This window comes from Petaurus breviceps, unplaced genomic scaffold, assembly GCF_028583685.1.
Source record: "Petaurus breviceps papuanus isolate PSGF00001 unplaced genomic scaffold, PetGlider_PUasm1.0 37, whole genome shotgun sequence".
Classification (NCBI taxonomy): Eukaryota; Metazoa; Chordata; class Mammalia; order Diprotodontia; family Petauridae; genus Petaurus; species Petaurus breviceps.
In genome coordinates this window covers 106,982,883-106,998,961 of record NW_027186296.1, presented here as the reverse complement: position 1 = coordinate 106,998,961, position 16,079 = coordinate 106,982,883, and the positions used below count along the sequence as shown (strand labels likewise).

Here is a 16,079-nt window from a genome sequence, read left to right as displayed (position 1 = left end):
TAGTTGAAGGGAATAATAATGTGTATATATATATGTATACATACATATATGTCTATATAGGAGAGTATATGTGTGTATGAATACATATGTGAATGTGTGTATATATGTGTAGAGGTATACATAGACAGAGGGAACAGGATCAATTGGATAGGAAGGGATGATGTTTAAAAGGTGAAATTGAGAGTTGAGAGAAGAATATAATGAGAGGATATGGGGAGAGACAGAATGTAAATTATCTCATACAGAAGAGGCAGGGGATAACTGTTACAATTGAGGGGAAGAACAGGAAGGCAAAAGGGAATGGGTCAACTTTACTCTCGTTGAATTTGGCTTAAGGAGGGAATGACATACATACTAAATTGGGTATCTTGCCCTATGGGAGAGTAGGAGGGAATGGGATGAGAGGTGGGATGATGGAGGAGAGGACAGGTTGGGGGGTAAGGTAGTTAGAAGCACACACTTTTGAAAAGGAACAGGGTCAAAGTAGAGAATATAACAAGTGGGAGGTGGGATAGGATGGAGGGAAATATAGTCAGTCTTTCACAATATATCCACTACGGAAATATTTTGCATAACTACACATGCATAACCTATATTGAATTGCTTATCTTCCCAGTAAGGGTGGGTAACGAGGGAGGAAAAAGAACTGGAATTCAAAGTTGTAAAATCAAATGTTTAAAAAATAATTTATTATTATTATTATTTATATGCAACTGGGAAATAAGATATACAGGCACTGGGGTATGGAGATCCATCTTGCCCTAATGGAAAGTCAGAGGGGTATGGGGGAGGATGTAGGAGAGAGCAGATTGGGGGAGGGGGTAATCGATGTTTTGGGGTGGTGGGTAGGGGAAATATGGGCAGAAAATTTGTAACTCAAAATTTTGTGGAAATGATGTAAATTAAAAATAAACATAAAATTTAATTTTTGAAAATGCTTTTCAGAATGGCAGAAAAATTCATAGCTTTCCTTATAATACATGAGGATAGCTGTCCTCTGACAGCCCCCTTCCTGCATTTTATTTGCCTATGAAGTTGTTGGATTAGTTTTCTCATACATCCATGTATTCATTTACTGTGTAGTTCAGTTTTGTTAATAGAATTAATAATATCATCAGTTATAGTAAAATTTTCATATGGCAACCATTTAAGAAATGCTCGATCATATAAATTGAATAAAAGTGAAATTTCATTCATTGAAAGTCAGAATACAGAATGTTTTTCAAAAGAACCACTCAACAATTGTCTTTAAGATTAGTATTTCTGATGCCATTTCTTTTTTTGTGACCACAATAATTTCCCTATACACAAACCTTACCCCTTCCAAATCAGCAAGCTTTCCCTTGTAACAAAGAAAAACTATTAAGCAAAACCAAGTAACACTGCAAACACCTCTATGCTCATAATCTCCCACCTTTCCAAGGATTTTTTCATATCTTTTCTAGAGCTAAAATAAGTCTTTATAATTACACAACATACACCTTCATTTTGGTATCCTTTTAATTTACAATATTGTAATTTGGTCATGTTATGAGTGAGAGAAGCAGATAGCACAAGTGATATTAATTACTCTGAGATTTCAAAGCATGAGGGGAGTCCCCAGGAAATTAGGTGGATCTTGTGAGGAGGATTTATGCAGAGCTATAGATAAGAGTCAGAGGCAGGGAGTAATTGCAGTTGACATGAAAGGAGAGAGTCAACTCACATGAATTAAATCACAGCTCTATGAAAGTATTTGGTACTTGTACTCGAATATGTATTTGTCTATATCATCTATCTATCTACCTACCTATCTACCTATCTATCTATCATCTATCTTATCTATCTAGCATCACTGTCATCTGAATCAGAACTGCTGAGCAGAAAGAAACGTTTAAAAAAAATTCTGGTGTATGATGATGTGAGGAAGGAGGTAGAAACCTCAGAACTTCTTTTCTTTTAAGTTACTAAGGGGAGATTCAACACAAGAGGTGCGAAAACCAACAAGGCTTGTTAAAACTATGAAGATTTTTCTATTGATATTCAAAGCAGGCACTTATCTGAAAGTGAACCAATAGATTAGTATCATCACTTTTTCATCTGGATGATTAGTCAATTGAAATCATGCAGAATATCAGTTTGCAGCTATTTTCTACTAATACATTCCAGTATATTTACATTAAATTACTTCCTTGCTTAAAATATTCAGAAAGGTTGCAGTAAAGTATCCTAATGGAGTATTGCTCTAAAATGCTTATTCCATATAATGTGGGGGTACTAAGCTGAAAGTGTTTTTACACTTGCAAGGGTGTATGCTCTAGCCCTGGAGCTTCACTATAACTCTAGCCTCAGGATCCATGCTATGAGACTGCCTTATAAGTGAAATTGCATTATAATAAAGTCCTTTTGGCGCTTCAGTAATGAAATTCCTCTGGATAGAGTCCAGGATGGCTCTACCTTACAATGAAATCAGATCTATAGTGAAGAACATAATGGCTATAATGGCTGGTTTCCAGTGGAGCTTCAGCAGTAAAAACTTGGCTTTTCTTTGCCTTTTTCTCTTGTTCCATTTCTGAAATGTCCTCCCTCCCTCTCTTGAACTGTTCAATTCTTAACATCTTGTAAAGCTAACTGAAATGCTACCTCCTTTATGAAGCCTTTCCTGATTGACAAGGTCCTTTTTCCTTGGACTTCACTTTTTTTTTGGGGGGGGGGAGGGCAATTCTAAGGTACATGTATATAATGTTGTAGAATTTGGGAGGTTAATTCTATGATGCATTTATGTTATATTGTGTTTGATAGTTGAACTTGTATTTTATCTCATTGCCATTCAGTAGTCTCCAACTCTTGGTGACTCCATTTGAGGTATCCTTTGCAAGGATATTGAAGTGGCTTGCCATTTCCTTCTCCAACTCATTTTACAGATGAAGAAACTGAGGCAAACAGGGTTAAATGACTTGTCCAAGGTCACATATCTAATAAGTGTCTAAAACCAGATCTCAACTGGGGTATATTACTCTTCCTGAATCCTGGCCCCAGCACTCTATCCACTGTACTACCTAGCTGCCTGCCCTTTTATCCTCTTAATGAATTGTAAATTTCATGAAGGCTAAGAATGTTTTAGCTAAACTTTCAGTCTCCCCCTTCTCCCTGCACTGTGCCTGGCACACTCATACCCACACACAATAGGCATTTAATATTATTGTTGTTTGTTCTGTGTTCTCAAAGAGGACCATGACATCAGGAAGGTGATGCCATGACTTGCAAGTGAACTGGATTTAACTGAGAAAGGGTTGTGCAAAGACACCAGCCTCACTCTCTCCTCTGTAGCCATCTGGGTCTGTTGGCAAGATACAGATCAGAATGACTGGAGATGGCCCAGGATGCAGTGGGAGACATTGGCCTTTTTAAGTTAAGGTCTTTTCCAGGCCTCAGTTTGACTGAGGCAACAGCCATTCGGTGATTAAGGCTAGGTTAAGAAATGAGGCAGAGAATGGCCTCATTTACCTAGCCCAAAATAGATCATTCTGGGAAGTGAAGAGTCTCAGGATATTTCTGGTCAAAACAGAAAGAATTGCTAACTTACAATCACTCTGAACTTTCAGGGTTCAAACAAGGACCAAGTGAAGCTTGGGCTGGGACCTATTATTGGCCATTCAATGAGAGCCAGAGCGATTTCTGTCCAGAACGAAGGACAAACAACAATCTGTGAGTAGTAGTAACAGCTGCCCCCTGGGGACCCAACTGGCCAGTTCCAGTTGGGCAATGCAGCTCGATCCTTCCTTCCTTCTCCCTCTGTCCACAATAGGGTATCTATCCTACCCTTACCTGCAGGTGCTCTGCCCAAAGGAATGTAAATTTTCACCGCTGACACCTAGACATTATCTAGACATTATCTTGGGGACTACGGGGGCTCGATGTCTTTCTTAAGGACCATGCCTTAAACCCAGATCTGGCACTTTGGCACTCTCTCAGTGATTGGCTGTGGGAGCGCAGCACTCGCTGAGCACTCCTACGGCCAGCACTCGCAATCCCCTTCTACCCTAGAGGGAGCCAGTGGGCCGTTAGCCGGGTTGATAACCGCGGACTAATTAGGGGCAATCCCCCTTACAGACCGCGTCTGGTGATTGGTTTTCAGCGCGGTTGTGGACGCCCAGGGCTCCAACACCTTCACCTCGGTTGGTCCCCAACAGCCAATGGGGGCGTCTCTGCAAATACACAGCCCCTAGTTTTAGGATGTCCATAAGCTGCTGTCCCGCAAAGAACCCATGCCCCTCCCCCCCCCCCCCTCCCCCCCCCCCCGCCGGGTTCCGCCTGTTTCTTAGCAACCCCGAGACAGACCCGATCGTGCTCTACGCCTCCCCGCCGAACCCAACCCAGCTGGCTCGCACGCGCCCCGCCCCTCGGAGCCCCGGCTGAGCTCTTCCTCCTCTCCCTCTGCTGCTGCCGCCTCCTCCGCGGCGCTCGAGCTCGGCCGGGGGGGAGGGGGGTGGTAGGGGTGGCGCGAGCTGTCCGACTGAGCATGCTCAGTGGGCCGGGCCAGCTTCGGGCGCCAGGAGGAAGCGTTTCCAGTGCTCCTGGCGGTGGCGCTGGGGTATGCGGTACAGGCTAGCGTGGCGGCTGCTGCACCCCGCGCTCGGCACGACCTTCCTCCCCGTCCTCACCGCTCGCCTCTGCGGGGAGCATCTTTCGGGGTAAGCGGGCGGCCCGACCGGGCCGCAGCGCCGAGGCCCATGGGGGAAGCCGTCTAGGCTCTGGGACTGCTGCTGCCGGGGCGATTCCGCAGCCCCCGCCCCGCGGCTCCCGCCGCCTGGCCCCCGGGCTCCCGAGGCGGCCGGCCGGCCGCAGTTCTCCTCGGGAGCCCGGGCCGGGGCGAAGCCGAGGAGGCCGGGCCTGGAGGGAGGGCAGCGGGCAGGGCGAGCCTGGCGAGGGCCCTGGCGGGCTGGGCAGAGCGGAGGGCACGGATCCGCCGCTTGTGTGACCTAGGGTCGCCGCGGGGACTATGTCACAAGGCCGGTGCGGGGAGGCCGAGAAGCGCCGCGCTGTGGCGGACAGCAAAGTGCGGCGACCAGGGTGGCGGGGGTCGGGCCAAGTTATGCCCCTCCGGTGGGACCAGGTCCGACCGCTGGAAGAAGAGCCTCCACTGACGGAATCTGACTTTTCCCAGGGGAAGAGAACCTGAACCGAAGAGAAGCAGGTAGGGAGGAGGAGCAGGAGCGGCAGGAGGAGGAGCAAGAGGAGGAGGAGCAGGAGCTGCCGCAGCTGCAGCTGGGCCGGGCCAGCCGCTCACAGCCCCGGCCAGGACTGCCAGCCTCCCAGGCGCTGCGCGCTCCCCGGCCCGGCGTGGCGGGGCTTCCCCCGACTCCCCGCTCCGCGTTTGCACCTCGGTCTCCTGGGCGTTTTGATCTGGAAGAGACCTGACAGGGCGTCCCCAAGCCCTCCCCGTCTTGCGGAGGAGGAGGAGGGGGTTTGAGGCTTCCCGGAGGATCGGAGTGCTCTGTCGGGAATCTACAGTGGTGTTGGGTTTTGCTGTTGTCCATCATATTATACGAGAAAGTTTATTTTGGTGGTTCTTTATAGACGCCTTAGAGCGTTAAGTGTTTCACCGACAACTGTTGGAAAACATTGGACATCTTCTATGGGAAGGCAGTGAATAGTGTACAGGGTGGAAAGGAGCACTGGATCTGGGGTCAGTGTGTGGGTTTATATCTCACCTCTGGTGCTTGTTATGTGGGCAAATCACTCAACCACATTTGTGAAATGTGGGCTTTGGACTGGAGTCTTCCAGCTCTAAGAGCCTTTCGGTCACATGACCCTTAGTGCAAGACGTTGTACTTAATTGCTCCGTGAGAGATTACCGACCAGCATAAGACTTATTTTGCTTGTTAGTAGGGAGAAGGTGGGATGGTACGTGGAAGATGACAGAATGATTAAGACAATATTGATGTCAGTGAATAACAAGTCAGTTAAGCACTACAGGATCTCAGAAATGGTCAGGAGGCATCAAGAAAGAAGTAGGATTTGAGTTTGTCCCTTAAATGAAAGAAAAGTAGGATTCAGATACACAGAGAAGGGTTTTACAGGTATGGAATGTCATTAGGAAACTAGACTAGTGTTACTGGAGTGAACTTTTTCAACCAACAAGCATATATTAAGTCTCTATTATGTTCCAGATAACTGGAACTTTGTGGATACAAAGACCTTGAACAGCCTCTGCTTTCATTACCTTTTATCTGGGAAGATAAGATGTACATATAAAAATATGTACAAAATAAAATACAAGGTAAATTTAGAGGGGAGAGAGAGGACCAGAGGACATGTGTAGTTGAGGGTCAGAAAAGGCTTTATGTAGAACAGAGGTGTCCTACTAGGCCTGTAGCGCACAATGCTCCCAAATCACATTAAAATATAATTAGGAAATGTTTGATAAAATAAATAGAAATACAATAAAATGTAGATAATATTACACTTCAAAAGTAAGTCAACATGCAGTCTGCAGGGATTCTTATGTATGGTTTAGTGGCCCCCATTTCTGTTTGAGTGTCACACCACCTGTATAGAAGATAGCACTTGAACAGAGTTTTGGAGATTCTAAGAGAATAAAGTATGAGGAAGAAATAGCCTGCTGGCATGGGGGTCAGTCAGTGTATAAGTGAGGTTACTGGAGATATGGAGAGTTAGTTGTGTGTGAGGATCAGTAAAAAGTCCAGTTTGGCCTGGACCATAGAGTAGTATATAGTGGAAGTGTAATGAGTATTGTGAAGGTCTTTAAAAGTCCTTGCACTTTTGCAGAAGTAGTTGAAGAAAATCAAGAAGAGCTTGAATGCTTAAACAGTTTGTTCTTTATCTTATAGGCAGCTATCTATGAAGGTTTTGGGACATGAAAGTGATGCTATAAGAATGGTATTTTTGGAAAATTAACCTGGTGACTTTGTGGAAGAGTCATTGAAGTGTATGGGAGGAGTCTGGAGGCACTTCCATGAAGATTTTCTTTGTCCATGTATCTTGGTATTTCCAACTCATATACTCCTCTAGAACTTTGGTATTTGTACAGGTCACTTGGCAAGTAATATAATTGCCATGTGACATCTTTTATTCTTTTACTTTTCATGTATTAATATCACATCTTTCCAACTAAATCAAATTAATTGAGGAAGAGACTATGTCTTATACTTTATTTTTATCTGTGTAGTACACACAGCACCTTGCACATAATATGTACTCATAATAAATATTAATGAGAGGAAAAATCTTTAGAATTTGATTTTGCAACTCAGGTGAGTTTTTTGATGCTCATCATATCTGCAGATGCTGTAACAGATTCTTATATCATTTTTTTTTAAGTTCTTAAAGAAGGGAGTACATTTTTATTTTTTTTTCCATGGCTGCTTGAACACTGGTTAGTACATTATCAGTCAGCAAATAGAAAATCTAGATAGAATTTTTACAAAGCAAATGTTGTTCTTTAGTTATTTCATTGTAACAGTGCACACTTCTTTCCCTTTTGGTAATATGTTATGCTCTTTGTTAATGGTAAAATTACATTGTACTTAAATTTAAATTTAACTGTAAATGTTCAGATTACACCGAAAAGTCAATCTAGCGTTCTTTATATATTTTCTTGCATGAAAATTGCAGCTATAAAACATTTGGTATTAAGATTCTTTAAGTTAAAATGTTCAGGTTTCTCCTTATTTTGTGAGTGAGACATCATACTTTGGAAGTATTTTGGCAGTTCTGAAAGGGTTAAAGAGCAAGATAAAGGGGGTATGTATGTGTTTTCTCCAGTTTTTTTTTTTCACCTTTGCTGACTGACATTTTGGTGACTTATCTTTTGTCTACCTTGTCAATTGGTTACATCAGTGCATTTCATAGAACTTAAATTATCCTTAAGGGTAGCTAGGTGGAGCAGTGAATAGAGTTCCAGGCCTGAAGTCAGGAAGATTTCTCTCCCTGAGTTCGAATCTGTCCTCAGACACATATTAGCTATGTAACCCTGGGTAAGTCACTTACCTTTGCCTTAGTTTCCTCATCTCTAAAATGAGCTAGAGAAGGAATGACAAATCATTCCAATATCTCTGCTAAGAAATCCCCAAATGGGTCATGAAGAATCAGACATGACTGAAAAATGAGTGACCAACAACATATATATTTAAGTGTTTAAAATTTTGAAGTTTATTGTATCTTTTCTCTTTCTGGTAGAGTGGACTGGGTTCAGATTTGAGTTAGGAAACTATGGGTTCAAATTCTATTGTGTCCCTGGGCAAGTCACTCAATGTCACTAGACCTCAGTTTCTTCATTGGTAAAATGAGGGTGTTGAACTATTCCATAACTTCTAAGGTCTCTTTCAGCTCTAAATTTATAATTCTTTTTTTTTTCTTCTTTTTGGAGGGCAATTGGGTAACTTGCCCAAGGTTAAGTGTCTGAGGCTGGAACTGAACTCGGGTTCTCCTGACTCCGGGGCCAGTGCTCTACTCACTGCAACACCTAGCCGCCCCCTAAATTTATAATTCTTCAATGTACATCTTTATGGATTAAAAGAGTGGGATGCTGTGAATGGCTTGTGCTTGGAAGGAACAAATAATTGCTTTTACACTACATTAGATGTTTCATACTTGGAACTCTGGAGCCATGTGGGGCCCCCAAAACTCCCTAATGCTACAGGATCCAGATTAAAATATCATTGGGAAATGTTTAACAAAATAAATAAAAATATAATACAACATAAATAATGCTACTTTGTGGTTTTCTGAGCCAATAAATGCCATCAGGGATGTTTCTATTTGAATTTGAGAACACTGCTCTACATATTATTAATGGAAGAAATGGAAATTCAGAATTTAGAGATTTTTATATCCCAGGGCTCAATCCCAAATGCCTAAAATAGGAGGCCAAAAGAGCCTTATCTTCCAGATGGTTTTTGTTGCTAGCTGATTGAGGATTTTATGACAAACTTTATATAGAGCTTCCCATCAGTTGTTTTATTCAAGGTGATGGCAATCCTATTTTATTAATCACTGTTGGACACTGAGGAGTATGAGCTTTAGGTTGCATCTTTAGGGTGAGAAAAGAGTATCAGAATAAACTAGATTGTGATTGTAAGCACAGTCCTGATCTAGCAGTGAAAAATATTAGTGATCGTTTGACAAATACTTTCCGATGGCACATGAGCTAAGGTTTGTAAAATACCTGGGACTTCTAAAATGTATCCACAAGTCTCAGTCAGTCAGTAAACATTTATTCAATGTGTGTGCCAGTCATTGAACTACATATGTATGTATATATGTATGTATGCACATATGTATGTATGTATGTAAGTGTATATAGGCAAAAGATAGTCTCTGCTCTCAAGAAGCTCACAGTTTAATGAGGCAGGAGATAACTTGCAAACAACTATGTACAAATAAGATCAAATAAGATATGTGCAGGATGAATTGGATATAATCAGCAGAGGGAAGGCACTAGAATTAAGGGGGATCCAGAAGGCTTTCTTGTGGAAGGTTAGATTTTAGCTGGAACTTGAAGGAAGTCAGGAGGCAGAGATGAGGTGGGAGAGCATTCAAAGCTTGTGGAACAACCAGTGAAAATGCTACCAGGTTTCAAAGTTAGAAATTTGGGTACATCTTAAAATAGTATTTTAATGCTTAGTTCTTCCAGGTTTAGATTCCTTTGAGAAGCAATCAGGAGATATCAGGATTTCAGGATAGAGTAAGTTTATGAAGGTTATTTGTTCATATTGTCTGCCCTAGTCCAAATTCCCCTTTATCAGTTTCTTTACTTGAAACTCACATTTTAGAGCAAGTTAAGATGGTTCCTCCCAGCCATTCGGTGAGGTTGGTAGTTAAAAGGATGTTTCCCATTTGACAGATGAAGAGAACAAGGTTTAGAGAGGTCAAATGCCCTGCTCGGTCATATTGGTAGGTAAGGTTCTAATGAGCAACTGAACTTAGTAATAATTAATAATGCTTATTTGTTTGCTTAGCACAGTGCCTGGCACAAAATAAACAAATGCTAGATGACTAACTGAATTATTTGGAACTTAATCATAGCCTGTTGTGTGTTATTTGTCTCCATGTAGGCAGGACTGACATGCTTTTTTCTTTTTCCAGTAGCACCTCCAACTAGGCTGTCAGCCCTTGTCTAGGGAGACCTGACATAGCCATACACTGATTTTTTACCTGAGCTGGTCAACTTCTCAGTCCCTCAGACAACTCTTAAGACTCTACAACTAAGTTGTAGAGCTGGTGTCCACCTGCTTTGGTATAGGGAGTTCGTTCATCTGAAGTTCCTTATTGGAATGTAATCCTAGGTCTGGTTTCTCCCTTTCCCATTCTCATCCACTGCACTCCCAAAATGATCGGTTTATAGATGGACAACCCAAGGGATTACACTGGTATACATGAAATGTTAAAAAGAGATAGTGTGGTATGGTGGAAAGAACACTAGATTTAGAATCACAAACCAGAGTTCAAATCCTATTTGTTGCCACATAGGCAAGTTAACCTCTATGAACTTCCAAATCTGCAAAATGAAGAAGTTCCTTCTGGCTCTAAATCTATGATCTTGTGACATTGGGAAAGGCCTCCAGGACATAGATATTGGGATATATTAGAGAACATGGACCAGAATTGACAAGGATGAAAGGCTGGGTTTTGGTTTGCAAAGTAGAAGTACCTGCATTTATGAAGTCATAAATTATTTGAAATTATTACATCCAAAGCTATAAACTGCGTGATCCTTCGTTCCCCCAATTCCCAAGTCTGCAATATACAATATTGCTTCTTAAAATTTATATTGTTCTTCCTTGACTGTGTATTTTTTCCTTTAAAAGAGGCAGCTAGATGGGACAGGGTATAGAGCACTGGGCCTGTAGTCAGGAATTCCTGAGTTCAAATACAGCCTCAAATAACTTAACTAGCTGTGTGATTCTGAGTGTTAAGTCACAATTCTTTTTGCTTTAGTTTTCTCCACTGTAAAACAGAGATGATAATAATAGCATCTGCCTCACAGGTATGTGAGGATCAAGTGAAATAATATTTGCAAAGTGCCTACGACATAGTAGGTTCTATATAAATGCTAGTAATTATTATAATTAACAATAAAAATAATCTCATTTTGGGGAAGTGGCTTAAATACCCTGGTCTATAAGAGAAGGTTCCTTAAAGAATATTTCTTAAAATTTATAGTATTAATACCTAGTAAACACTGTCATCACAGGTTGTGTTTTGTTGTTGTTGTGGTTGTACCAAAAGACTAAAAAAATTTAACAGGGCTTTGTGTTGCCTAGTTTTGGGAAAAAATGAAGTGTAATAATTAGGATTATGTATTTAGAAGATCAGAAGGATGTGGTAAAAAGCAAGTTGTTAGTGCCTTTTTGCCAGTTTTTTTTTTTATAATAGTAAAATTATGCTGTAAGACTCAAGGCCCAATATCCACTTTTTCCTGTTGCAGTTCTCTTTCCTCAGTAGATTTGTCAGTCTCTTTCATCTGGTCAGTATTGTCAGAACTAAAGGGAGTGACCATCCTACCATAACTTAAATTCTGAAACCGGTGTGCTTCTGAGGAGAGGAATCCAGTAGGCACTGTTTTGACTCAGGAAAGGGAACTAAGTAATTTATGACCTTGAGCAAGTTTGGGATTTTTGAACCCTAATAACTAGTTATTAGCTAGGAATTCCAGGTAAAATTATTAGGTTAGTCACTCTCATACTTTCTGATATTTTTGGATTCCAGAATAGTATTGTGAAATAAAGGTGTTGAGGGTTGGGCACTTTAAGACATCTAAGGTTCGTAAAATCTCAAATTACATGAAATTTAAGTTGTCTAGAAAAAAAACTGACCAACTTAATTTAAAAAATTATTGATACTTTTTGTTTTGATATAACAGGTTGTTCTAAACAACTCCCTCACATAAAGCATAACTTCAGTCTACCCCATCCCTAAATAATTCATTAGTTGTTAAAAGAATGCATCTGTTTTTTCTGTCAAATTTAAACATTGACTTGTATTTGACCATAGTTGTGTTGCCTTTCACTATTGAGTTTATTTACACTATTTTGGCTATCCAGTCTTCATTTTGTATTATTACTTCATACAAATCTTCACATGTTTCTCTGAATTCTTCTGTTATCCTTTATGATGTGATAACATTATATTATATTCATATACTACTGTTTATTCAGTCATTCTCCAATTGTTAAACATAAATGTTGTTAATAGCACTTTCCAAATTGAATTTAAGTAAGGAGATAGCATAGTGTCATGGAAGGAATGCTGAATTAGGACTTAGGAGATGTGAGTTAAAATTTTGATTTGGCCTCTAGGTAGTTTGTGTAATCCATGGACAAATCCCTTTGTGTCTCATTGTTTCATGTGGTCAGTTTTCTTGTGCAACTTTGGATTTTTGAGCTGAAAGCTTAGAGCTTAGCATCAGACTTTTAAAGTGCTAGATTTGGAGTCAGAATAACCTGGCTATGAGTTTTGTCTCTCTTACTTTTTAGTCTTTCTGTGACTTTTGGGCAAGTCATTTTTACATTTCTGACCCTGTTTCTTTGGTTGAGGTGCTTAGAGTAAAGAATCTCTGAGGCTTCTAGCTCAATGATAACTGTGGTTCTAATTGATTTCATATGTTCATATATCCAAAAAATGTTAGTTGGAGCATAATTTCTGTGCATAATTTCTCTTTGATTTAAATCTATACTATATATGGCTCTGAGAATAGAGGACCTTTTAGCATTTGTTATAGGATGAACTTGCCAATATGACTCTTTGGGAAAGACCAATCATTATAATTATTTTTATAGATATGAGTGATATATACTAAATGTTATTTTTTGACAGTTTTTTTAAGCAATTGGGGTTAAGTAACTTGCTCAGGGTTACACAGCCATTTATTTTGTGTAGGTGCCAAGTATCTGAGGCCAGAACCAATCCCGGGTCTCCCAACTCCAGGGCTGGTGCTCTTACTCACTGCACCACCTGGCCGCCCCTTTTGACAGTTCTTATGATGAGTGTTCAGTATTTATAACAATTACCTAGGTGCTTATTACCAACTTTTATAGAACTAGAATTTCCTTTATAGTATTTAGGCCATATAGTTTTTGCATAATTCATTTTGTAAGAAAATACTTATATGAAACTTTAAAAAAGAATCAGTTTTTCTTCAAAAGTAGTTACATGTTGAAAAACAGAGAGGGTGACGTGAAGTGCCAGGGTCAACTGTGTATGAGAGAACCTCAGAGCTATCCCTGTATCCTGAAGATTACCTGTAGTCTCTGTAGCTAATTTCCCTCTCATTCCAACTTTAGTCATTTAAAATATGGTTAAATTTTTTTAAAGATCAATGCATATTTCACTTTCTAAAGAAATAAATTAGTGGCACATGCCTATAATAATCCCAGCTACCATAGGGGAGACCCAGACTGTGGGATTTCTCAGACTCAAGAATCCTGAGGTATGATGGAATAATGCATCATCAAGTTTGACATTACTATAGCAAGCCCTGGGGGTAGAGTACACTAGGTTGCCTAAAGAGGGACAACTTAGCCCTAGAAATGAAGCAAGTGAGAGAGAGAGAAATTCTGAGGTCTCTTGAATTAAGTTAAACATTAATAATATATGTCAAGTGCTTTGCAAACCTTAAAGTGCAATATGTCACCTATTTTAATTAAAAAATCCCACATCCAGAGAGAAATTTCTATTAAATTAAGATACTTAGCTTATAACTAATCATCTGTAAAATGAATCAGTTGATCAAGATTGGCACTAGGATTCCTAAAATACTGTTTCCCAGTGTTTGTAAAGGAAAAGATGTTTAAGAGAGCCTACTTTAGAATTCACTGATCTTAGATATTGTTTTAGAAATCATTGTGTGAAAAACAGCATAGAAAAGCTCATTTATCTTTGTGTTAATTTTCCCCTTTTTTTAGAGCAAAAATTATTTGCTGTTTAGTGGCTTAGCTTTGTCATTTGAAAAATGAGGACTTGTACTGTATGTTCTTTAGGGTTTCTTCCTACTTTGGTGAACCTGGACAAGTCATTTAACTTCTCAGTCCTTGTTTTCTTCATTTCTAAAATAAAGGATTTGGATTAACCTTAGGTTTAGTTTCCTCATCTGTAAAATGAGGATAATAATAGCACCCATTTCACCCAGTTGTTGTAAGGATCAAATGAGAAAATATGTAAAACACTTTGTAAGCCTTAAAGTACTATAAAAATGCTATTATTATTAGATGACCACTAAGGGCACTTCTGGCTTGAAATCTATGATCTAGTGATTCTGTGAAAAGGCAGTTTATCTAATCCTTGAAATTTAATTCAACAACAGTAAAATTGTGGTTTGCTCATTAATACCTACTCCTGTCTGCCTTTTTTTCCTTCTTGTTTCTCTCTTGGGATGGAAAAGGTCTTTACATGCTTATAAAGTTTCCTGGTCTCTGCCGCTCAGTTTCTGATTGATTACTCTTGGACTTCAGCTTCTTTTCTGGTCTGCAATGATCAGTGATCAATATAGGGCATGGCCCAGCATCCAGAGGGGGTCGGCAGTGTGGAGGGTTGGATTTTGTCAGGGAGCATTCTGTCTGAGTATGTTTTTGAGCCAGAGTTCCAGAAGACAGGAGCCTCCCTAAAAAATTGGCTTGGGATTCGTTCCCAGTTTTTTCTACAAAACGCAGCTAATGTGAAAATTTATTTTAGTTATTAGTCTCTTCCCTACTAGTGTCCCTTTGTAAAACTTTTTCTCTGTGGCCAAAAAAAAAAAAAGCCCCCTTTGTTCTTAGAATTGTGTTTCAGATACATGGTATGTATGATTATAAAATGAAAGGAAATCATTCTCATCTTTTATGGCCACACCTGTAAGTCAAAGGTAATTGTGAAAACCATAGCCCAGTATTTAGAGAAATTGCTCTGAAATTGCTAATGTCATTAGGTAACCAGGTGCTAGGTTGCTACTTCCTGGAGTGGGTGGAGCTGTAAACCTTAAATAAACAGGGAGATTAATGTCACCCATCCAGATCCAGCAGTTATTCTAAGAGTCAACAGGAAGTAGAATAAGAAAGGTAAATTAGGGTAAACTGGGTCTGAGAACAGGTAAATGTGTTCAGGGTAGGAAAATATAAAAGAGCCAGTCTGATCAGTGTCATAATAACCAATCTCTGGTCAGGTCAGAGGAGAAAGGCAAGACACAGGCACTTACATGAAGACACATACCTCTATCCAGAACTGAGCATTAGATCTTAGGTTACAAGAGGTGGGGAGCGTGATTGGGCAGAGGCAATAAATCTATGTAGCAGAGATTACAATGTATTGGGAACATAAATGAATATAGATTTTTTTGTCACCTATAACATCCCTTCTCCGTTTCTTAAAATGTTGGTGAATAGATATCTGAGAACAAAGCTGTATTTCATGGATTGTCTATAAAATTGAGGGATCTGAGAAAAGTCTAGTAAGCTGATCAAGTTGCATAATTTCTTCAGACCTCAATTTATTCATTTTTAAAATAAAGGAGTTGGACTAGATGGATTCTCAAGCCCTTTCCAGCTCTAAAACCTTTGATCCTGTGTTCTCATAAATGAAGCATTAAATGAAAATGAGTTAGCCGTTCCCCTGCCCCCTGTCTCCGGCAGGGAACATTCTGGGCAGGACTATGAAACAGCAACTTCACTTAGACAGTGGTTTGAGATGTGGTACAAGATGAGGGTAAGGAGAATCTGTATCAACTTAAGCCCCATTCCTTCACATTCTCATTCTTGGGAAAGTCTTGTGTTTATAAGCTTTGGAGTTTCTTTCTATTTCTGGCTATCTAGTATCCAAAAACATAATAAGAGTTTGAAGAAACCTAGAAGATAGCTAGTTCAGCGCAGAAATTTTTTCCTGTATAGCAGGGATTCTTAACCTTTTTCTCTGTCCATGGACCCCTTTGCCAGTCTGGTGGAAGCCAATAGACACCTCTTCAGAATCATGTTTTTAAAAGCGTGGCATAAAATATATAGGATTATAAAGAAACTAAAGGTTAGTGAAAATAAAGATGTAATTTTTTCCCCCATCCAAGTTCATGGACCCTAGGTTAAGAACCCCTGTTGTATAGAGTTTCTAGCAGA

The 16,079-nt window shown here is 40.0% G+C and overlaps 1 protein-coding gene across 6 annotated transcripts in view; it reads left to right on the top strand.

The window, feature by feature from the left end:
- IDE (insulin degrading enzyme) overlaps positions 1-16,079 on the top strand; it is a 416,199-nt gene that overhangs the window by 309,758 nt on the left and 90,362 nt on the right. The window contains exon 2 of one of the 6 annotated variants that reach the window (XM_069099236.1): positions 4,550-4,673. The exons of 2 other annotated variants lie outside the window; for them this stretch is intronic. In XM_069099236.1, the coding sequence (XP_068955337.1) occupies positions 4,576-4,673 (98 nt within the window). In that variant the 5' untranslated portion in view covers positions 4,550-4,575. Of the gene's footprint in view, positions 1-3,584; positions 3,688-4,482; positions 4,674-5,304; positions 5,669-16,079 lie in introns of those variants that run through there. 3 more of the 6 variants (XM_069099241.1, XM_069099237.1, XM_069099240.1) reach the window with 3 other exon arrangements.